The sequence below is a fragment of the Macrosteles quadrilineatus genome, unplaced genomic scaffold (genome assembly GCF_028750875.1).
Source record: "Macrosteles quadrilineatus isolate MER2022 unplaced genomic scaffold, UCM_ALF_1.0 Scaffold_7__1_contigs__length_78375512, whole genome shotgun sequence".
Lineage (NCBI taxonomy): Eukaryota > Metazoa > Arthropoda > Insecta > Hemiptera > Cicadellidae > Macrosteles > Macrosteles quadrilineatus.
Window position 1 is genome coordinate 58,465,062 of NW_026542600.1, and position 25,946 is coordinate 58,491,007.

The 25,946-nt window shown below is 34.3% G+C and overlaps 1 protein-coding gene across 1 annotated transcript; it reads right to left on the reverse strand.

Annotated features, from left to right (window-relative positions):
• Positions 1–386: 386 nt before the first annotated feature.
• LOC128999031 (angiotensin-converting enzyme-like) lies at positions 387–25,533 on the reverse strand. Its single transcript, XM_054425388.1, has 5 exons — positions 25,421–25,533; positions 23,540–24,059; positions 2,468–2,626; positions 1,200–1,296; positions 387–565 (listed from the first exon to the last, which is right to left on the reverse strand). The coding sequence occupies exons 2-5, from the start codon at positions 24,050–24,052 to the stop codon at positions 387–389; spliced, it is 948 nt and encodes a 315-aa protein (XP_054281363.1). The 5' UTR covers positions 24,053–24,059; positions 25,421–25,533.
• Between the last annotated feature and the right edge of the window lie 413 nt (positions 25,534–25,946).

Genomic DNA, 25,946 nt, shown 5'->3' on the forward strand with positions numbered 1-25,946 from the left:
CAACGGTCAGTCTAGACCTACACCCTGAACCCGCAGCCGCGCCGTGAAAATTAGTGTTCTTGTATGGCCATACTATTTATTTTAAATATGTTTGTGTGTGTCTCGTGTATTTGTTTTCAAGACTTTATGATGACCTCCTAGGAGTGACAACACGTCTTTAAGGCTTGACAATGACACCATGAGTGTCGAAAACGGTCGCCATCCAGACGATAGTTGGTTACATTAGCAACAATAAGGTATTTAACCTCTAGAATAATATTGTTATGTAATCAGGAAGGCAACACCTCAAAAATGAAAATATCATTAGCTTTAAGATATTATGATGTAGTTTGTTTTAAGGAATACACAATGAACTCTAGTAGTCTGATTTGTACACGGCAGTATCACTAGTATTGTAGTTGTTTGAGTATTAAGTACGTACTATTTAGCCTGGCTGCGTAGTTGCCGAGGTCTACCAGCTGCTCGTAGAGGTCTCTCAGTTTCATACCAGATCTACGGTTCCACTCGACCCATGTATGCTGCAGCTCATCCCAGTCGTGAGATGTCGCCATGATAGCCTGTAGATCTACATATCACACTGACATCAGTATATGTAGAGACAGGGCTACTGAAATCTACGTGCGTATGGCTGATGAGCCATTGACTACGAGACTCAAGAAACCTACCCTCCGCACCCAACAATAGGATGCATGAATAGCTCTGAGTCCGTTTGACATTGACTAGATCTAGATTCAATGGTTCAACTCATAAAGAACTATGACACTATTATTGTTCTTTTACAAACTACCCGATAATTTAGCATGCATAAAATATCGACATAAAATCATATAAACCTTTCTACTTTTTAGCGACCTTTAAAAATATGAATTATATTTTGGCACTTCCTTACAGTAACGTGAACTCAACCGCCTTGAACATAATTTAATAATAACAATTACAAATTTAAAACCAACCAGCATCAATTGGTAAATTAGAATAAGATTCATTTTATATAAAATTTTGCAGCATGGATGTATTTTTTTAAAATTTATGTTAAATGATGATAATGGATCAGAAAGGTATAGGGTATATGTTGGAAAGTGATGGATTTTATTTCACACATCAGAATTATAGCGGAGCAAGTGAGACAATGATTCAAGATATTTTTCACAGCTGATGATGTTATATTCAACAAAAGAACAGTTTAAAAATTAACTAACCTGGTTCCAAGCGCAGCCCACAACGCAGAGGTTCGTTATAAGCGCAGATTGTAGCACTGTTGTAGATCTCCAGCATGTCATTGATAACTCGATTATACTGCATAAACGAAAATCTACTGTCACTTCAAGGAACAAATATTTTTAGATAAAAATACAAAAAAAAAATTGGTTTTTCATGTAAACGCGATTTTTCCAAATGTATCATTGGCATATTTTATGATGAATATATTAATCTAATTTCGATTGAGAAAGTGTTACCCTTTGCCTCGTTGATTGAATGTAAGACGATATAACTACCATCTACTGAAATTAGTTTATCCACATATTTAAAACAGATATAAAACATAATATTTAACACGTTAGTTTATAGCTGTAAGGACGTTGTTAGTCAAACGACTTACAACTATATGGATATGACGTTTTCAGAAATAAAAATTAAAAGTGAAAGAGTATACAAATAACCATTTAAAAGTTTCCCGACAAGTTTTTTGCTGCTATGTGTAATTTCCACTTGCGCTTATCTTGGAAACTCCCAGTTCAGTGCGCATGTTGTTGCAAAAAACATAGATCGCATTCTGTTTGGAAAGATTATTCAATCTAAAAATAGTGAAAAATGTCTTTATCATTGCAAGTGTTATCTTAGTATTAACACGTTGATTTTAACATACAACTGTTGTCAATTATTATTTGCCAATCGGTTGGATGAGTCTACATTTTAGGTTGGCTAGTACAACAGAATACAGAAAACAACGGCCTCTGTCCTTATTCTGTGGTGTTATTCGACTTAGAAGAAGATTGAGCTCAACCATCATTGCACACCAGTTTGTGAGCCGTCTAAAATCTGCTCACTAAATAATTATGCTTTTAAAATCCCAAGGTTTCACCCCCCTATAAATACACCTTGTGTTATATGGAAACTATCATGCATCATTTCATGAGTTATTAAACATAGGTAGTTAAAAATAATTATTTTTAAAAATACCTTCCCTCATAATCTAGCCTTGAACCGTTTTACTAATTAATCCAGCCTAGACCTATGGTCGTGGCATTATCACAGCTGAAATCTATTGGTGTAAGTGGGGGGTTTGAACCCGGGACCTTATGGATCAAAGCCTCATGCTCTACCACAAGACCAGCTCGCCTTCCTGTACTCTAAGGCTATGACATGCCTCACGACGTTTTAAATCTCAGGTCAACTTGGTTAGTTGTCCAAAAGTGTTGGTCTTGGTGCCGTTGTTGGAGTACAGAAGTAACTCTAGCAGACTCACCCTGTCCAGCTGGTCCGGAGGTAGAGCTGCAGGCCCGATCACCGAGAGATGCCTGAGCTGTCTCCAGAGCCTGGGGTCTCCTACTCGATCCTTCTCTATCTTGGATACCAGGGTGCGAACTCTAGCCTGGAACTCTGCATAAGCCAGTTGTGCCCTCAGCTGAAACATGCAAAATGGCTCATTGTATCATAGACAAATATGTTAGGTAACATGGAATTAATTAGTAGTATTGTTACAAAACCTTTTTAGGAATTTAGTTAGATTGTTTATAAGTCTAATGATTGATTAAGCAGGAGTTAAATTTATGTCCATAGGAGTGTCAGCCACGACCGGGATTTCTACACCTCTTTGCTTGCTTCCCTTGAACTGCAGATATCTGATAAAAGGTAACATTCTGTCTATGAGCTCTGCCTGGTGTAGTATTCCGCCTTTCAGCTCTGTGCAGACAAATAGCAGATGGTCTGCAGTATACTCAAACTTTTCACACTTCCTACTTGATATATCCCTACCTTATGTCTAGCCACAGATTGTTTGAGGTAACCATCTGGAACGGGAAGGATATAGTGAACTTGCGTACCCCGGATGTAAAACTGAGGCTGCGTTGCCAGTTCGACAGCCACCTTACGCTCGAGATTAACAATGATTTTATAGAATAGAGGCACTGGAACAAGCACAGTGGTTTGAACTTGAAATAAACACATTGGTAAATTAATCATGCTCTCTATCGGCCAGTCGAGTTGTTGTCACTGAAGTTAGTAGTATACGCTGTCGCTGTATAGCACTTAATGATTTTACACCGGTATATTATAGTAGTTTACTCAACGATTGCGTTAAGTTAGTCTTTACGACACGAGTAGAAAATTTAAGGCACTCGCAAAGACTCGTGCCTTAAAAACTTCTACGAGTGTCGTAAAGACTATTAACGCGAGTTGCGTACACTACTTTACCTACGACAGTTTTTTTTTAATTACTAACAATCTGGTTTTTAATTACTAACAATCACTACTCATAACTTCTTAGAGAAGGTATGTTTTCGTTTATTGTCATTGCTAATGAAAGTGATGCAACGACTTATTGTATAATCAGCTGATTTCATGTAATTACGTGTTTGTAAAACTTCGTTAAATAATGCGCTACTTTTTGAGGGAATATGTTTTGCTAGCAGCATTCTTACCATAAATATTGTATCAGGTACAATTAGAGAAATATTGCATATTTTTTTGGACAACTGAATAATATAGCGAAACAGTTAACTTACAGTTAGATTTCAGCATCAAATATATGGTCTACAACAAGTTGGGTGAAAAAGTGGTTAAGAGGTTTTCAAAATAATCCAGAAGCACATTTTCATTAATCAATTTAACCTTATTTTGTTTCGTCCATTTAATAAATTGCTGGTATGTAATTTCATACCTTTGTTTCGATTTTGGTGGCAAAAGATTAGCACAAACAGTTTGTGCTCTCATTTCCATCTCGTCAACTTCACTTAAAAATAATGTTTAATATACCTTCCTTTAACTTCTACCAACTTATTAGGTTAAGAATACGCGAGTATGAACAGGAACAAGTCGGATCAACAATTAAAATTGTCAACTGATCAGCTGATCAGCTGATTAGTTGACGTTCGAATCATTACAATGTTACTTCTTTTCTCTCAGTCCTTGAACCTCATTGGTCGGTTACCCGTGTTGTTATGAGAAAAACTATGCTGTTTAGTTATGAAATGAAACTATGCTGTTATGAAAGTAAACAGCTGTTAAGTGAAACTTTTCAATTCTAAGAACTGAACCTATACTAATGCATGTAATTGGCTAATGCATGTATATGTTGATCTGTCCTAATAAATGACTTATTGACTTATTGAACTGAAATGGCTACTTTAAAAAACGGTCGTAGGTAAAGGTATTATATTTGTACATGTAATGTTATTAATATATAATATATTATTTTATAAAATGTTTTTTTATAAAATTATTAACATATAGTATTATTGATATTTAATATTATCCATGTAAATTACTATATACTATTAAGGTGAATAAAAATGCTCAAAAATTCAAAGTCCAATGTATCTTTACCCTAACAGGGACATGGGGAAACTGATCTGGGGTATCGCTTTTTTACCACATGACGAGTCCGATGGGTCGTATTTTACTTACAAGTTAGCGGAATAGCGGTATACATCTCAACTATTTTTTTTCAATCTTGCATACAAGTATAGTGTGTTGTATTGTTCAATCGTGTATAGTGTATAGTGATTGCAATTATCAGTAAAATATATTCATGATTAGCAGAGTAAGATTCTGAAGGTAATTGTTTCTGTATCGAAGAAATCCCTCAAATTTTTAAATATTTAATTATTTCACATTCCAGGACACCAGGCTCTAGCCCGGGGCCGTTGTACAGTAAACATTTCTTCAGGCTAAGCCTAGAGAAGTTATTATCACATAGTCAAGAGGCATTGATGATTGATTGTTGGAATTTGAACCCAGGATCTTGAAGACCAAAACACTGTGCTGCACATCTAGACACTAGACCAGCTTATTCCTCTCCACAAAGAAAGACATCTACAAGAAACAAGTCATCAGTAAAAGCACATACAAGTATGTATTCCCTTGTCTGTGGTAAAAGACATGCATACTATTGATTTATTTAAAGTCGTCAAAGACAGATCATTTAGCCTACAATTTAATTGAGAGCATAATACTTAAACAAATTACTCGGTAGGTTGAGAAACGATATATTTCAGTGAACTGACAATCCAATAAAACAGCGTAATGCACGAGTAGCTAGTAAAACCAATGATTACCGATTACCCCACTATAGAATATTCATGATTACAAAATGTTGGAGACCGTTTTATAGCTAGAATATTGGCTGATTTCCAACTTGACTTACACGCTTTGCATTTGTATTTACAATCATGTTTCTATTGTAGGTATGCATTACATTTTGTGAAAGCATTTCGCATTGTATGAAACGTCTCAACGGACACCCAACATCGTTTTATTCATGGATACAATATATTATGAGCTTGATCAATGCTTAATAATGACCTTAAGCTTTCTTATCTGGGCTTGATGTAGAATATAGCTAGGGCTTATGTTCTGCGAAAAATTGAGGTATTTTTTAAAACTTCCTGGATAACCATGTGCGGTTTTTGAACAAATTCGCCCAATTCGATGATTTTCAAATTGTTTGATGTTTAGATTATGATACCTATACAATAATATTTTGAAATTGTTAAGACCATAACATTGAAAAATGTAAACAATGATATTTTAGGTTATGAGATTGAAGGTATGAAAAAAAAATTCAAATAGTTTACAGTAGTGTAAGTTTACAGGGTGTTTTTTAAACGCAAACCAAATAATTAACACAACCGTGAGAGACACTTTTATACGAAAAACTAGCTTCGTATCCTTATTTTCTTTACTTCATTGCTGATCAGATAATATGCATTGTTGCATAGATATTTTTGAAGTTTAGTGCTATTTAGAATTTATTGTGAATAAGACTCAACGTGGTATTTCTGCAATCTCAAATAGAAAATTTATTGTAGATCTAAGTTTTTTATTTGATTTTTTTCCCTACAATTCCGGTATTCTTTATATTTTTGACAATTCTAGAAACATATGACTTTTAAACTGTGATCCCACCTTGAATCTTAATTAAAAACCTTTCTTGGCAAAATAAACATTCTTTTTTACCTTTAATGTTCCATACTCTTTGAGTTTGCAGAAGCACCAAGCAAGCTGAGACTTATTCACTATAAATTACCAATAATACCTAAACTCATGTATAACTTTGCAACAATGTTTAACAGCTGATTGGCAATGACGTAAAGAAAACAGGGATACCAACATATCAGCTTAAAATGTGTCTAACGGCATTTATAATTTGAGTTGCGCTAAAAAACACTCTGTACAACATACACAAATCATCTATTTAGGAAGTTTAAAAGGAGAAAATGGGAGAAACAAATTCACTCTTGAAGAATGTCATAATATTTTATGTTATTTGCAATAAAATTGCCCAAAATTGTACGTAATTACTTTAAATATCTTTATCTTATACGAGAGCTACAGTATTGGTAATATGAATCCCATTAGCCAGTGGAAAAACCTTATTTCTTAACAATAATGTATTGTTTTATATACATTTAACGAAAAAAAAACGCCCCTTGAGTGGTACAAACGTGAAATGCCAAAATATAGTAAACAAACTCGTAACGTACCAATTAAAGTCACGTTTCTTAATGACAAATTCCTTGAGATAAAGGCAAAGCGAGAGCTTTTACGCCTAAATCATGTTCTTTACCCCGATTTTCCAAAGGCTGTCGCAATCCTTACAATGAGTCGGATCAAAGAAAGTGCTTCTGCAAGTTGCAGACATTACCTCATACAGCACTTTCCTGGGTACAACTGGTATCAGATCAAGTACATCCCAAGTCCATTTGTAACTCTCTACCTTTGTAAATCATCGGAGATGACTACAACTGCAACTGAGTCATGTTCGCCACTGTTCACCACTGTTCACTACTATTCACCGCGTTTTTCACCTAAAATAAAAAGCGATAAATAACCCAAGAACCCACATAAACACAACCCAAGAACTTACAAGGATTAATCAGAGTACAAAGGTCAACACAAGTTCAATTATTTTGTTATTGCATACGCCAGAGGCACTTTTTAGGAAAGAAATCGATGCAAGCGCCTCAATATGTTGCTAATAGTATACCGGGATTGAACCCGTTCCTCTCAAAGAACCCCTGGAGTTCAGGAGGATAACTGCGAGGGTTAGAAACAAGTCCAAACATAACTTTAATAGTAACTATGGAAGCTATGAGACTATTCTATGCTAATAACGAATACATTATTGCCAAATAAAAGAATAAAACACTTTTTCAGAATTTTTATTTTCTTATACATATCTTTTTCTATTTAAAATTTGAGATTAGATAAAATTCGGGTCAAGTTTAAAAACTCATAAATCAAAAGAGAGGATAATAAGGATGGTTGTGCCGAAATTAAAGTTAGTTTTGAAATTGAGTAAATGTTCTTGGGCTTTACAAAAACTGTAAACAAGTAAAATCAAAATCCTATTAAAAATAATATACAAAAATGCTCTGAAAGAGTATGAGTAAAGAGTAGGGTTTTGTACGGATCATATGTCTGGACATACAACAAGAAAAAAGTATTGATTAGACGTTGAAAACACCGCTCAGTGCTACATTATTGACACAGTCCGTGATCGAAGTACCTGAGGATATGGACTACAATGGAACTGTCACACGCAAAGATTTGTACATTAATATCCAAACTAAAATCGGAATACTTTGGGAGGTGAGATGACCACGTCAACACGGAGTTGAACATAAAACACTCAGAATCATGGCAGAAAATCTATTATAGGGAATGTTATGAATCTCAAGACTATATTGGGGAAATCAAGAGCCAAAAGGTTTTCTAAAGCTTAACGTAACGTAACAGAAGAGCATCGGCAGATCCAAAAACAATGTGGATCAACTGATTCGGAAGTCAGAAGCTTCTGTTTGTAGAACAGCCAACAGGAAATTTTTATTTTTCTTGACGACTTCTCGTTGTTGGACTTTCAACTGAGGCTTTGACATCACGTTCGCCTTATTTATAATTACACTAGCTGTAACCCGCGGGCTTTGCCCCGTTTAACTTCTTAATTTTCAATATTATCTCGTTCGCATGGCTCAATCGCGTCCTGGTTGAAGTTTGTTCGCTACGCTCACTCACCTTTAGGTTGGAGCTCGTTCGCTACGCTCACTCACCTTTAGGTTGGAGCTTGTTTGCTGCGCTCACTTGCCTTCAGGTTAGCTCGTTCGCTACGCTAACTCGCCTCCAGGTTGAAGTTCGTTCGCTACGCTCACTCACCTTTTGGTTGCAAATTAGCTGTTGTCAAAAATGTAAAAGAAATAATAGTGCTGCACCCTGTTGGTAATCCTTGTAACTTTAATGCTATTGAACATCATAGAACAGAACCAACTTGTTTAATTGAAACAGCTGTTAAGATTCAATAATTCCATTTCTCATAAGGTTAACATGGGAAACTCCAGAGCCACTGGGGCGGAGCCCGAAAGGATTTTTGAAATAAGAATATGCCTATATGTTAATCGGGAATGTGAGCTATCATCATGCCAAATTTCAGCCCAATCCGACCAGTATTTTTCGAGTTTACTTTTCCCATACACACATACACACATACAGCAACCACCTCTTTTTTATAATAGTATAGATAGATTGATAAATGAAGTCCCACACTCTAGAACCCCACCACTAAACCAGCAGATTTGTATTTCCTCTTTTAAGGAAATAAATATGCATTAACTCACGGTTTATATATTCAAGTGACAAAAACACAAACCACATTTAATAATTCTTGCGCTAATTTTGCCCAAATTCACTACTGGAACGAATTACAATGCTTATCCTTGTAGCCACTTTTTACTCTGAACTCGCGTGATGTTATCGTGGTTGTGGGAGCGTGGTCAAGGACTCTGACCTGGCTGGAGATGTTACGGAAGGGCCTTTGAAAAGACCGTCGTCGTAGTTGGAGTTAATGAATTCTACAGCCACAGTGACAATAACTAGAAAAGTGTCCTATATACATTACTTCTTGGTCACAGTACCTTTTCGTGCCCTTGGAACGGGATACGGATCTCCTAAAACCTTTTAAAATGTAATATTCGGAGGAATTGACACATTGGGTGTGTTTTTGGGTAGAAAAAGGTATAAAATTTTGGTATTGAACAAAATGTGTTCTTTTAGCCAACTTGTACATTCTATGACGCTAGTTTTTAACCCGGGCCGGGTGTACACACATAACTCAAGACTAGGCCTAGCTAAAGCGTCGTGGAATTATTACAAATTTAAAATCGATTGAGGATTGGTGGGATTTGAACCCTTGGAAACTGAAGCCAAGCACTCTAATACTAGACAAACTCACCCCCTCAACGACAAAAATGTATGGTGTAAGCTGTGCATCAAGGCGGAAAAATATAGGGTTGATACAAAAGTCTAGTAGAGGGGCGGCAGAAGCAGATCTTTGTTTTAAGGGGTCAGAAACCTACGGTGGGTGTCCACATCCGGTGGGTCTGGGGGAGGGGGTATGGAATATAAATATACGTAAAAAACGTATAATAAGGACCTCATGCTTCTTGGGAGGTCTAGCCAAGCAAACATGAGAAAACAAAATCAATAGTTGTATTTTTGCGAAATAAAGGATGTTTGAATTTTATAATAGTTGAAAACTGGCATTTTTTGTCATTACTAACAATCTGTAAAACCCTATAATTCAAATTATATACTGTATGGAACATGAAGAAAATGTAGAAGTGTACTTTACGCATGTTGGCCGAAAGATGGCTAAAGAATTTCTTCACTATAGTCCTCGCCACCCTAAGTTGAGGCAGCCAAAGGCCGCACGGTGTATATCTAGTGCGGCCTTTGGCTGCCTCAACTTAGGGTGGCGAGGACTATAATTCTTACATGGTAAACTTTATAAAAAATTGTTGAAAAATACTGAACTTTCTATTCTTTCTTGATCTATTTTTTTTTTTTTTTTTAGCAATAATACTTAACTTGCACAATGCACTGGATAGATTTAGAGATTCAGAAAACAATTCGGGAAAATGTCAAACACCCCTAAGGTTGGATTCTGCCCATCGGAATAACACTCAATAGCCTACTAAATACATGTTGATATAAACAATTACGATATTTTAATGCTGTGGCGTTAGTGTTGTAGGCTTCAGTAGTCTCGGTCAAGGTTGCGACTCCCGCGCAAATAGAACGAGTTGCTTCCGGTGGTTGCCGGAAGTCGCGGAATATTCACGGTTTGGCGGGTGATAACAGGAGAAAGTAGTGATAAGAGTGCAAGTTTAACCGTACACTCTTGTCTGGTTACAAGGTATTGTTCTGGAACCGTGCGTAATTCTGTTTTATCCCATGATTCACACTGTGTGGGTTCTGTAAACTAAAATTCCTGTGTAGTACTAATCCTGTGTAATTAGGCGTTGACAACGATAGACATGTCTACATTTAGATCCGTTTATTAGTTGTCCTCAAATGTACTACTGCCAACGTATTATTTAAGACCTCCCGATCACTTATGTTATATTTAAACTATCTATTGGAACCCGTGTTTTGTAAGGGCGGGGTTTAGGTTATCCAATGTGAATTCAAAATAACAATGTCTGCAAGTGACACTGTAGTACAAAAATAAAAGCGTGAGATTGATAGCATAAAATGTGTCGTAGCTAGGGAAAAGGTGACAGTTCAATTCGGTTTCCGATTAAAAGTAGACGTTTGTTTGAATTGGCTAAAATGAATTGATTTGGTTCAAATATTATGAATATACTTCAATAGGGGTTAAAATGATTTTCTCAGTACTATCCAAACCTATTCAAAGTACTTTATAAGACTGAAGTCGTGTTTAAAATTTAGAATTCTAGCTCTTGCCATCTAAAAAATGTATATCTCTAACCGGCTTTCTGCAAGGTAAAGCACAACGATGCATTCTTATAGGAAATTAATAATACTGTTCGAAAATATTCAATCAATATTGTCATCTTTTAATTAGTAATATGTTTTTGTCAAATGTAAGATACATTATACATATGAAAGTAAGTAATCTGTTGTTAAGGATATAAAATCGTCCCTTTGGGTTAAATAATATTGAGTTAAACACCAATACAGGCTTTTATTACTCAAGGGGGTTAAAATATCTCTTAAGCAATATTTAAAACACCGACGTTTACATTTTAATAACTAATTAATAATATAGTATACACAGACTCACAGATAACCGTTAATATGAATTTAAATACCTTTAAATATTCTGTTGTCTAACATGTTTTAACTTATTAACCTTCAAGTATAAGGAACTCGGCATTGTACAGTTTAAACGGTTCCTGATACACGACAAAGACAATTATCGTTCTTTTGTCAAACAAAGACAACCTTTCCGAGGCTACTATGGGTCAAGGGAACTGATAACCAAAAGTATCCATCAGAACCTTCCAAACTAGTGAAACATTTGTTAGTACAAGTTCTATACATATACACGGTTAAGCAAAAACAGATATTAATGGAACTAAATTGTCCGGGTGTTATAGTCCTCGCAGTAAGTGTGAACGTCGGTGGTTCAATTCCGAGCGAGATCGTTTCCAGACCCAGATACAATTTGTCATTGATGGGCTATCAATCAGTGATGCTATCTTATAAAAATATTGAAAGACCAGGACATGGACCGTCCCCAGCGTAGATGACAACAATATAAAATAGAATCATACTAATATTATAAATGTGAAAGTTTGCGTGTTTGTTTGAAGTTCAATCACACAATAACTACTGGTCGGATTGGTTTGAAATTTGGTATGATGATAGCTCACATTCCCGATTAACATATAGACATATTCTTATCTCAAATATACTTCCTGGCTCTGACCCAGTGGCTCTAGAGTTTCCCATGTTAAACCTTACTAGTATTCATCTTTAAAAGGAATTAAAGAATTTTGTCAGCTGTTTCAACTACTTAAGTCGGTTCTATGATATTGAATAGCATTAAAAAGTTATAAGGTTTATCAACAGGGTGCAGCACTATTATTTTTCCCCCATTTATGACAAAAGCAGTGAATTCAGAGTGAACTCATAATAAATAAATCTCATAATAACTTTAGATTAGGTCTAATTAATTAAATTAAATGAATTATTTAAGTTTAAGATATTATTTAGGTCATGTATTAGGCACATACAAATTTCATTAATAATAATATAATTAACATTTTAAGTTTTTTTTATCTGTCTACTCATATACAAAAGCCTCATTCACTGGGATGAGCTCAATTTATCACTATCAAATATTTCACAGTAACAAAATGAAATGATAGTAAATTAAATCCATCAAACACCTTTACAACGTGTTGATTGTACTTCTGTTTGAGGTAAAAGTGAAACTTGTTAGCCGTGCTAAATGAGTATTACAAAAATAAACAAATAAGAGAGACACATGAGAAAGTAAAAATATATCAACTAAAAATAAACAATAATATTATTCCATATATACATTGCGACTCTGAGGGCAACTGGGGCGAAGCCCTTAGCATATATTGAGCTAATTTTTAGGGTCTGCACAGCTTCAGATTGGGATCTTAAAAATCATTCCAAAAACGTCAAAAACGGTTAAAAACTTTAGGAGCTCCGTTGAATAACCTCTTCAAAATTAATTATGTGTAGATATAAAATGTAGCTTATAGCTACACAAAAACATGTTTATGGCTACGTATATCTTGAGTTTTCCCTTAATTGTTCAGTTCCAGGTAATACACACATCTAATTGTTCAAACGATTAATATGTCCTACGACTGTGTCGCCCTTCACGCCTGTGGACCAACGTGTGTCGCACAAGGTTGTGTTGTGTGGATATCCCGTCACCGTCCACCGTCCACCGTCCACCCGTCAGCTGTCAGCTGTCACGGCCGAGAGGCCACAGGGCACACGGGGAGTCCCCAAACTACGTGGACAACATTTTACTTGTAATTGGAAGAAAAAATCGTCCAACAAACAAGGAAATTGTTAAATAAATAGTGTAATACCACTACTCTTAAAATGAAAAGTGGGTCTTGCAGTCTACTAAGATCTGCCAAACATTTACACTCTAGTCAAGATAATTCAGATTTATATTATGAAACCTACTATTTATATTAAAACATAGTCAATTGATAATAAAACAATATTTGAATAGTCCAGTGGTAAAAGAAAATGCAGAGTAGGGATATGAGAGGACCCCAATTTTCTATTGCTGCCTCATGATAAGTAATGCACCAATAAATCAACAGCTATACTAATACAATCAATTGACCTATGCTATTTTAGTTAACATTGCACTATGGGTTTATTAAAACTAAAACATGTATTTTTCTGTTTGAAAGTATTTTAAAAATAGTGAGTCCTGTGCAAACACCCAGTCTGATATTTATTGTTTGGACCACATTCCATCCTTGGTCAACATGGCGCGGTCCAGATCGGAAAACGACTGGGAACTGGGTAAATTATTTGGGATAAAAGGTTAAACCCTAAAAATAGTTGTAGCCGCAAAGCTTTTTCGTACACCAGCAAATGTAGAAAAAATGTGAGTCGCTACTGCGACTCTCGAAATCCGAAGTAGTTCTTTGGAAGTTCTACCTTAGATTAAAGGCTATGGTTCTACATATAAACAAAGATTAAAGAGTAGACTCTTTAATTTATGCTATAAGCTACTTATTCGAAGTCGCTCCAGAGATATGCTGGACCCGAAGCTAATAATTGTCCATGAAAATAAAGCGATTTCTGAATAAATGCTGGAACAAATATTTGTATTTTTATTTAGGCCTAATCATTTTCTTCATAGAGCTGTTGTGGAATTAAGATGCATCACGAAAATTGTGTTTGATGTATTTGCTATTGGTTCAATTAGTTTTCAATGAAAGATATTGAATTACGAGTATAGTCCGCTTCCTTCGTCTGTATCAAGTGTTTGTCCCGGTTTCCCCCAGCCAAAAATTAACAACCCTATCATTGCCTAAACAGTATACCAGGAATAACGTCAATTTTGGATATTGACACAGCAATATTAACAAATAACAATATCAACTCAATATTTACAAGTAGGAACATGAACACTGGTATTTTTTCCACTGAATCATCTCTAAATGATATGACTTCATCGACCAGAACCGCTAATTTGGAGGATTGAAATAAAACACGTGTGGGAAAATATAGTTGGAAAACAGGCGTTGAAGGTCTGGTAATTAATCTGTAACCGTATTATAACCGGGAAAGTTATCCTCAGCTGATTCCCCTGTGTTTCAGTGAGTCAGTGTAACCAACTGACTTCGTCATTTCCTGTGGTTAAACAACGATATAAGTTGCAACCTATTACATTATGCAACCGTAACTAAACATTTTATGTCACGCATTACCTTCTTGTGGAATGACACATGCAGAACCAAGATAGAATATCGAGAAAATTCAATTTAAGTATTGCCCAACAGCTGATTGTGTTAAGGATTAATGTACTATTTAAAATGTTACCTTCTCAAGTTACTATTTTGTAAATTTTAAGCTATGATTAGACCCAATTGAATTAGTCGATAAAGGAATGTTGTAACTTAAGGAAGGTAGTTGGTTTGAGAAAGTGATTTATTTACTTAGATTATAGGCTACATTAAAAACTCCATATTAGTGTGTCGCACACCATGGTTAGATTTGCGATTTTTAAGTCGCATTGTATATTTCTGTAGCGTTTATATGGTCGGTAATTGCTAGTTTAATTATTTAATGTCTCCATATCAAAATATAAATTTCTTAAGGATTCCAAGTAGTGATTACTATTATTTTTAATATTTTAAGCACCTGTCCAAAGCCATATAACATTCCAAAATGTGTTTTTTCAACTCCAACATAATCTTCCCGTTATTTTCACTATGATAAAACCTACGATTTTACCCAGAGGTAATTTACTCAAGGTAAGCTAGTAAAGGTTAAGGTCTCGTGAAGTTCGAGAAATACACACGCGAACAGGATGGTTAAATCCCTTTAAACCGTTTAAGTAATTTTCGAGCGGATAGTTTCCAGTGACAGGTGGACTATCGTTCTCGGCTATTCCATGGTCACGCCGCAGTGGGGCTGTTAGGGAATAATTCCAAACACTAAGCAATTCAATTGTAGCAAATTTTTTTTTGACTTAGCTTTTCACTTAAAATTTGGACCTAGCTTAGGAACCCAAACCATGCAAGTCACGCCAATATCATTTTAGGTAACCGACATCGGTGATTGTTGGGACTTGAACCTCTACCTCAATTATAAACGTCCTACGGAGAAACCACAAGACCAGCTGCCTCCCTCAAACCCAAAAACCACATGTTTCTTTCCCATCCCGCCAAATGCTTATCAAAAGGCATTTCTATCCAATATGTGTCACTTAAGTACGTGCCTTGGAGGACGATGGAGGTGGAGAGGAAGACGATGTTCGGAAGCCTCAGACAGAGGAAGGACCTGGGAATCTCCCACGACTGTCCCCGTTGTCCACAGGCCAATGTCGCGTGGCGAAACAGCCAAGGTCTTCGCCCGTGTGGCTGCCGGCGTCCCGAGGAAGTAGACTCGAGTGTAGTCCTGAATTAGCCGGGCTAACCTAAATGTGTGACATTTTCAACAATAACGTCGGCCTATCTCGTAACTCCTTAGACGTTTGGATTGATGTTCAATTTGTATCCGGAGGAACATACAGAAAGGTTAACTGTCACTCAGTTGAAGGTTTTAGACTGTCACTCAAAAGCAGAAATTAAATTATTTTCTTAATTTTTTTAAATTATGTTCTTATTAACTAAAGTTGATTTGGGGTGCTATTTAAAAAGTATGCAGAACATATCAATTAAAGGGGCAAAGAAGCACACAACGGTATACCTCACAGATCTAAAAGTAGCTTATGCTTCCAAAAATGCAGTCTATCGATAGATTGTGGATAACACTTAAAGTTTGCATCACCAAATACAGTATTTCTAATAATTTTTAACTGGTAAAAGTCAATTAATTTTTAACATCTTTATATAAGTTCCAACCTATAAACAGCATTTAGATACCTCATACATTCGGCGTATGCTCTTGTTTGTTGGATTCTAACTACAATACTCTTTTAAATTTAAATGTGATATTTAAAACTATCCCATGTTACGGCAGGGAACAATTTAATTGATTATTTAAACCACGCAGAAATTTAAAAAAGTCTTATGTCATTGCAGTCATTACCTCAGCCCCAGTTTTCAGAACGTCCAGTCCAATATGTAAAAAGTCAGTCTTGTAATATTTTTCATCATTCAAAACGTCAGAGAAGAGTAAATATACTAACGACACCTGAAAACAAAGTTTCCAGTATGTATCACTTCCCCTTTGATTTAGGTATGCAATGCTTTAGGTATGCTTTGCTAGGTGACATCATTTACCGATTTGTAGATCTTTTTAATATTTCCTTGAATTAGTTATCTACGACACTATTGAATATTACGCCTAAAACACTGTTCGGACACCTTACACAGCTCGCGAACAACATTGCTTTAAAACAGTTTGACAATTAAACTACGTAATCTATTAAAAGCACATAACGAAATAATTTCCTTAAGATATTTTTTTTATTCTGTATACTACCTAAAAACGTATACAGTATAATCTTGCAAAACAACGAAAAACGTGTGCAGCCGTTATTTATTTTTCTTTTCATGGGTGAATTAAAACATGTTCAAAATAGATTATAGGTCATCTGGTGCTAGATATTCAAGAGGTTAGCAGTTTTAACTATTATTAGACGAATTAAATGTGCTTGAAATGTTTCTATAGCACCCAACAACCAAAACCACCTGAAAACAAAAACTAAATTTGGCTAGATGTTTAAGTGTTTTTTATTTTTGTTAGGTTTGCTGTTTGTTTTTAAGACGCTAGGCACGAGCCTGGGATTGTTTTTCACATTACTTCAGGCTAGACCTAGGGGTTACGGCATTATCACTTAGATAAAAATCCGTTGGTGAATGGTGGGATTTGAACCCGGGACCTCAGGGGCTAGAGTCCCGCGCTCTAACCACCAGGTTTGATGTAGTATGATTGCCTATACTACATCAAAGGTAATAAAAGTGATGCAGTAACCATTTTCGTGCACTCTACTATAGGGTCTTAGTGATATATGACCTGTATATTAAACGGTACTTAGCACCAACGAATCAATTTAATTAGATGAATACGTTAAATTACTACGGGTGGATTGAAAATCAAAAGTTACACTCGGTCTCTAGATATGGACCTGTCTTTAGTGATAAACGAGTTGAGGTTAAAACAATTAAGGCGAATTAAACAAAAAAGAGTAAGCTTTATTTGACCTAAATAATATTTAGGTTACGTATATACGTTACTAAATAATCTTAGGCAACTTGAATATTAAATTATAATATTCAAGTCGCCTAAGATTGCATAAAAACGTCAAATTTTGAAATATCAACACAAAAACTTATAATAAAATGTAACTTTCGAACTAACAAATACTCTTAATTTAAAAATAATAATTATAATATAATTACTGTGATGATTTCAAAAGTTTGTATTTTTAAATATAGGCAGGATACTTAAGATATGAATATGAAAAGTGGAACACGTTTTGCTTTAAATATAACGTACTAACTCGCTGAAGCACTTTAAATGTAGGAACAGCCGATGAGCTTCATATACGCCTCATTCAAATCAAATCACTGAAGATCCTGAATTTAATAAATAATCAACATAGTTTTTATCTTTCCAATGTCCAAACTATCAGTCACAAAAAAAACTTGATTAATGACACCGTTGGGATGGATAGCAGTCAACGAAAGAGTCAGGTCTTTTCAGCGTTCTTCCATATATTAAAGGAGTAAGACACTACTCTTTACTCTGTCTACTCTTAAATTTATTGTTTTACTGGTCTGAATGGCGATTAAATAAAAATAAATTTATCAAAATATATAAATACGTTTTTATGACATGGATGAATACAGTTTTCAAATACTGTACATCCTCCCATTCAGGATCATATTGTTAAAAATGTTTTCGTTGGGTATAATTACAATAATTGTCACAACAAAACTCCTTTCGAATGAATTTTTTTTTCAAATGTTCACGCTTTAAATATGGAAATTACCAATTTTCTTTACAGCCATGGTGTAGAGGAAAAGACAAATAATTTTGTATGTAGAAGCGTTGTTGTACAAATAAAGGTTACAGAGAAAATAGATAACGAACTTTTTAAAAATTCCCATGTTATTGATATTGAGAAAAGAAAACTGTTTTAGTATGTTTGTTTATCAATATATTTTGGTCAAACTTGGCAAAATGTATTTATTTTTACCCTATACTATTAACGTTTTATAAAAAAAATTTCCCCTACCACGTAGCAGCAAAACCAATGTTTCATTAAATTTAGGCCTAATGTTATTTAAATGAGGAATAGATATAACTTGTTTATAAAAAAATTTAAGTTAAAACCCAAAAAGACAAATTGAAATTCGCTCAGTCTTCAGGTTTGCTGTGGCATGGGTTTGATAATCATGATGGAAAATGTCCCAAATATATATTTTTTTAATAACACGTATACATATTCTAAAAAGATCAAGTCTCTTTGTAAAACGGCTTGTGAAACCACTTACGTATTTCAATGATTTCTACAGATATTCATATTCTTTAGATATATAGCGCACGAGAACACACTTTTGTTTTAACACATTTCTGAATATTAAATGAACGTAAACAGGGAAGAAATACTACATTGTGCAAGAGGTAACAAGGTCACTTACATTTATGATGTAATAAAATAAGACAATATTTATTTTATGAATTCAGGGTGAGTTTATTTTATGACTTACAGTATGATTTCTTCACCAGAATTTTAACTTCACGTGTGCCACTGAAATGCAATACAGCAGGATTCTGACCATTTCTGTTCTGTTTCGTTTCGAATTACGAACTAAAGGGGTTTTCATGCAGCACATTTTAAATTTCAAATGTTTACCTCTTTCTTGTATTAAATAAAATAATACTAATTAAATACCTAGTTAAAATATTTTTGAATAGTGTTACCGAAACTGATATTATTACCTATATATGAAATAATTTTATTAGTATATGAACTCGGTCTATGTGGTAACAATTCACGCTTCTCATTAGTAGAAATTGGAAAAAACCTTCAATTATATATAAAAAAAACAATTATTTCAATCACTATGTTCCTTGCTAATTATTTCTATAGAACGATGGAAACAATATATAATTTTATAGAGGGATGAATAATAAATTGAAAAGAAATTTGTTTCTATCAAAGGATTTTATCGATTTACTGCAGATGTTACACAAAGGGACATTAGAGAAGCTAAAGAAGCGCGGTTTCACTACTAATACAGTCAAATCAGGGCATATTAAAAGTAAAAAGTGAAAAGGAGTGTTTGAATCTGAGATCGTTTCTATATAAATAATTGAGTAATAAATCCTTGCCCTTACCCTTAGGCATAAAAATATTAGACTTTCATTAAAACTATCGTGCAGAGCTCAAAATAACAGTAGTTTTGTATACTGAAGCTTTATTGTTGGATTGAAGGTTACGGAGAAAATGCTTTAAAACAGTACACTTAAAATGTCCATGTTATTCTTATAGAACAAAAGTAAATTGTTGAAGTATGCTTGTTTATTGGATATAGTTTGATCAAATTTGGCAAATTTATTTATTTCATACTATACTATTAATATTAACACAATGTAAATATGTTGTAATGTTGTGATGTTGTGTGTACCAAGAAGACTGTGAATATACTTAAACTTTAGTTCTGCATCGTAATTGGTCACCATGCCTGTAATGTAGTAATGTTATCTAAATAAACAAAAAAACACATTTCCCTTCCCTGTAGCAGCAAACATGAGTACTAAAAAAATTTATGTTATTTAAAAAGAGAATAAATCTGAAAATTTTAAGGACATACTTTAGTTAAAAATTTACAAAAATAAATTAGCTTAGTCTGCAGGTTTGCTGCAGCAAGGATATTTTACAATTCAAATGACAATTTGGCGCGAAAAGATATTTGTAATTTATTCAACTCAATGCATTATTCGGTCTTGTGATTAAAGTTGTAAAGAAAACTAAACTTGAAACTATTCCCCCAATCATTATAAATCCTATACATATGTTTATTTTGAAAATATTTCTTAACTAGTGTGATGGTTGGGTAAGGTTAATTTTATATGTACCTTATTTCTGCTTGAAATTAAGGTTGTAAATTAACGCTTTCTTGCGAAATTTGGTGATAGTATTATCGGAAATCCACAGAGAAACTCCTATAGTAAATTATATTGATTTACAATCACGTTAAACCATTTTAGTCCTTAACATGTTCTATGTAGGGTTTACAATTAATAAGTATGCTTACTTACCAAAATACAGGAAATTACGAGGATTTTCCGATTAGACAATGTAAGATTAAAGATTTACATACGGTTGGTGGAAAATACAAAATAATAGCCCTGCTCTCAAGTAAAGCTTGGCCACCATGTGGTTGATATGATTATATACATCCAAGAAAAATTAATTTTATAGAACATTTTTTTCTTTAATAAATTATAAAATATGGTGCTACAGTATCAACCAAACGTCTTTGAAAAAATTTAATTCTGCACAACATTGCAGCATTATTATTGTTGCGGCTTTTGTCAGACTATTAAAGCATCAACTTCGATCTAATCATCTTCATAATACATATAATCAGATCTACTGCACAACAAATCAATGGGAAAACCTTAGTCTTACATTTACTCCCTATATTTTCCAATCAAAGTTCACAATGGAAGTGCCTACGTAACTCATTGAATTAAACTACAAATGCCTTTTATAGGTGTTAATGGTGATCAGATCGTCTCGCGCCTATCAGAGGAGTGATAATAACTACTCAAGGTCGTTTGAAGCAAATTGTCTTTGTGGTAAACCTTCCAGCAACCCTATTCAATAAGGTGCAATTTACAAGTACATTTTACTAGGAAAGACATTTTGCTCTTGATGGTCTGTAGGAAACGTTTACTGTATTTTTATTTACAATAACACAGTATTACATTTTCTGTTTTAGCAAATTTCCCACATTAACTACAGTACTAAGCTATTGCCGTAGATCTCATGGTAAGACCTGTATTCGATACTGGGGCCGATTTACTTTTTTCGTCCTTCAGGCCAAAACACAATCTGTTCAAATCCATATGTACATGAGCCAGTTTTCATACTTTTTATTTCATACTTATCTAATCATCTTATCTAATTACCTTTCCTGTAGCAATGTACCTGCATACTCATTAAACTTAATTTTACTTAAATTGGAATAAATCAGACAATTTTAAGGAAATATATTAGTGATAATACAACAGTGCAAATGAAATTCGCTTAGTCTACAGGTTTGCTGCAGCGAGGGTATTTTCCTCATAAACTGGAATATGTAAGTTCGTGTACTTATGTAGGGAATTATTCGATGCGCGTGATTTATATAGAAGATTATTGACATATATTATATTATTGTAGGGTTTTAAAGTATAAATACCCTCGCTACAGCAAACCTGCCGTCTAAGCGAATTTCCATTTCCCTGAAATGATTTTCAATTAAATCTATTCAAAAGAAATTGGGACATTTTGAGTTTTGAAGATAAAAAATGAGACAAACTAATTTTTACCACATAAAACTCCCGTAAATCCCCGTTCCCATGGTCCGATCATGCTGGTTCGTGAACTCATCGAAGTTTATCCCGCCTTACACTTTCAAACCATATTTCATTAAAATCGGACAGAAATTACTCTATTTATCGCGTTCACGGACACATATATAACTCTATATATAAAATGAAAAAGTAAATCGGTCCCGGGCTTATCGTGCCACCTACGGTAATAGCTACTTCCATATAGCGAAATTTGCTAAAAACTGTCCACCTTAAGACTTTAATGGTACTGTATTATTCACAAATTTTACTCATTGAGTAGGGATTTACCAAAACTGGGTATATTTATCCCCCCTTGAGAATCTACACAAGTTTTTTAAGCTGATTTAAAAACTTATATCTCATAATTTTGTGTACTCCTACATTTACTAAAATCACCACTCGTCCGGCATTTATCCGTTGGTAAATACCATACGAATGAACGGGTTCACAATCATCTAGATTTCAATAAATCAAGTAATATTTCTATAGTTAATATTTCATGTAACTACATTCAACATGTCAAATAATTTTTGATAGGCATTTAATAAATTGGTTGTTATATTTTTAAGATAAGCTATATTCTTGGTAAAACTGAAATTTCAAAATTGCCCTCGTGTGCCAAACATTTTTTTACACGGGGCGGAAGTTGGAAACAAAAAGGATTAAGTAATCACGGAGTTAAGAGAATATTGATGTATTGGTCCCATCAAACTTTTCCTAGCTTTCCAAAGTAGAAAATAAAAATCCTCCAATTACGAGTTAAGCTGTGGCTTCTTGTAAAGTCTCTAGATAGTATTGCAAACTCCGCGTCTTAAAAAAAACGCAATTAATTTTAAGTAGATGTTTTCATCGTGTTGTCACAATAATTATCTATAGCCTTCTTTAAACCGTAAATACCTTGATAAAGAGTGCATATACGAGCTACTTTAGCCATTTCCATCTTTTTTGAAGCTTAGCACGTTAGCATTAGCATTAGGACATTTAAAGTTACGGATTCTGATAAAACGCTGAAGTGAAGATTACGAATTTTAAGAAACATCATATTTAATTTTTCTAAATTATTACTCCCAATCATATCTACTTTTTTATTTCAATTGAAGTTAGTTTCTTTTAATATCTTCGCAATTTATTCCTAAAATCTTTAGAAAGAGGATGGCATTTTTAACTCTGTGTACCTGAAATCCTCCATCTATGTTTTTGCAAAGATTACAACAATTTGTTTTCCTTACCCCGTCACAAACTACATCATTGGGGGATTTGTCCGTGGTATAAATGGTCTTTGATCTCGTTCACTACAAACTCAGGCCTACTACAATACTTGATAAAACAAGAGCTCGTCGCAGATGTGGATGAAACTGATCGTGACAACATCGATTATAATGTAAATTCCTCCCAAAACATTGTGATCAGGAGGGAGTTAACGCTATTAACTTTTGGTACAAACTCTTGGTATTAATTTTATTAAATTTAATAAAATAATACCCCTCCTGTTAAGAAAATATCTCCCATGAATTTAAAAAGTTATTCACTGCATGTGTGAACGATTTTGTGTTTTATATTGCCATTATGGATTTTGAATAGTTTATAAGTCACTTCTTGCAGATCATTTTGGCGTCGTTATAGGATTTGATGGATGTAGCCTAACTCCTCGGTCTTGCTCTTTGAGTGTCAGCACAAATACATATATCTCGAGTTCCACAGAATCTCCACTTATACACTAAATCTTAGCAACTACCTACCTACATATGAAAAATGACTTTGAACTCACCGCTTCCAACTGGGTAACTTCGTTGACGTTGGTTTCAAAGTTCCACTGGGCAAGCACATTGGCGGCGCACTGCTGAGACCCGACACTGTCTATCTGCTTGAGCAGGGCGGCGACCTGAGGGTCTGCAGGATGTAGAGGTTGAGGAGAATGTGGGGAATGCGCAGATTCAGGGACCGAGGAACCATCCCTGTGGTCACCCTTCTGGTAGTAGTTGTAGTACTTGGGGTCCTGCGTCTTCAAAAAAGTGTTGAGAGCTTCATCCAAGCTCAGCTCCTTAACCGGTTTATTCCCGGGAGTGTATGTCTCGGGGGTTGGCTGACTGTAGGGGTTGTACGGTCTGTACGACTTCCCCTGTGCTCGACTCTGGCTCGGGTCGAACTGATACCGAGGGTCGAAGTATAGAGAGTCTGGGGGTAGGTCTACTTGGGCACTACCAGAGTGTAGAGCTATCACCAGCAGCAATGTGGTCTGGCCCCAGAATGACGGAGGCTTCGGCCGACTTACACACGCCATAGACTTGCTGAAATTATTTTTTATATCAAACTTTGGGTTGGTCAAAAAATGTTTGGTACAATATGAAATATTACAAATTTTGAGTTTTTTACCATTTGCGATATTTTATGATTAGTTTGCAAAAGTGAAATGAGCGTGACAAATTATATTTATATTTTCAAACCTATGGGATGGCTCAACAGGGTTTGGTAAAAATCAAATATCTTTTAATAATATTGACGTGTGCTATTTTGCCGATCAACTAACTACATTTTGACTAATGCTTATTTAAGAATTATTGACATACGTTGTGCTAGATTAATGTCAACTGATTTACTTATGGGTTAGGCTCAACAGTGTTCAGCCATTTGTAAACGTCATTTGTCAATTTAAGTTCTTTTTAATGTGTCATATTTCGTGTCCAACGAATACTCAAGTATTATTGAACTGTATTGTAACAAATTATATAGACTATCTGATTTGTTTTATCATTACTTTAATTTGAATGTTTTGCAAAATATTAACGAAGATTCTTGGTTTCCTAATACGGCCATAGAATCCTTCAGGGTAAAATAAAAATTGGAATTTTCAATACCAACAGATTATACGATTTCATGTGTAAATAAAAGAAAACTTGATAATAATTACTTTAGGATAAATTTTATTATGAAATGATAATTTCTCATGCAACCGTAAGCCGGAATTTTAATTCGTTCTCTGCTCAATTAAACAAAGCTTTCGTATTTTTCAGTCAGTTTTAACATGGGTATGTAAACATGGTTATTTCTAGTTTAAAAAATAAATTTAAAACCAACAAATATTTAAGAAATTTATTATAAACACAAATTATACAGTAAGTTAATATAAACAAATTATAAGTACAGTAGAATTAATTTCTGTAAACTTAATTTTGAAAAGTTGTTTTTAAAGTTATATTTTCGCATGTAGGCTAGTAAACAAATCATAACATATATTGCATTTAAATTTCACTACAACACAGTATTCCTTATGCAATTCAGTTTTAATTATAATTATGTATTTTTTCCTATTATTATGTATTAATTAAATTACTAAAAACAGTTTATTTTATATTATTGTAAACTTTATGTAGTTTATATTTATGCTCGTGATGACGTTTGCTATATAACATAAAATTGTGTAACAGTAACAAATAAAATTATTATTAATATTATAAATTTATCAAACAAGTTTTAAATGTTTTGAATAACCATGTGAATCGCCTAGAAATAATATTCAACCATACACAAGTTAATTTAACCTATCTTTTTTTCAAATGCATCACAGTGATTCAGAGGATACGTCACAAATTGTATTTTAGTATTAGCAAATGTTTAATATTTATAAAAAGTTTAACTAAATTACATCTACCTAATCTGAACGTGATCACAAAAGTCCGTCAACACAACGCACAGTCACAACGCGACAATAACAACGCAAGCGCAGTAGGTTCTGTCCCGCGCCGTTGTTATCAACACACTGTACTGACTGTTATCAGGAGAGGGGCAGCCTACAAACGTTATCACTCCCCCTCCTACTCCTGTGGGAACCCCAGGTGATGAATAGAAGACGTGTCGTCCATCATTCCTCCAAGGTCCTGTGACGTCAGGGACGCAGGTGGAAGGTGGAAGTTGTGGTGGAATTCAGATAAAACCACCTAAATGGACTCAGGGTTGGAATGGTGTAGGGGTCTAGCAAGTAAATTGTCATACTTCAGGAAATAGTTTTAACTGTCAAAATTTTAATTAAATTAATTATGGCTTCAAAACACATTGTTTGCCAAATATCCGCCATTTTACGTTTATTTATACCTTTGAACCTTTTTAATTAATCTAACTTAACACCACATTGAAAGCACCTTGATTCAACGACACTTGGATTGTAAAAATCGGTTGGT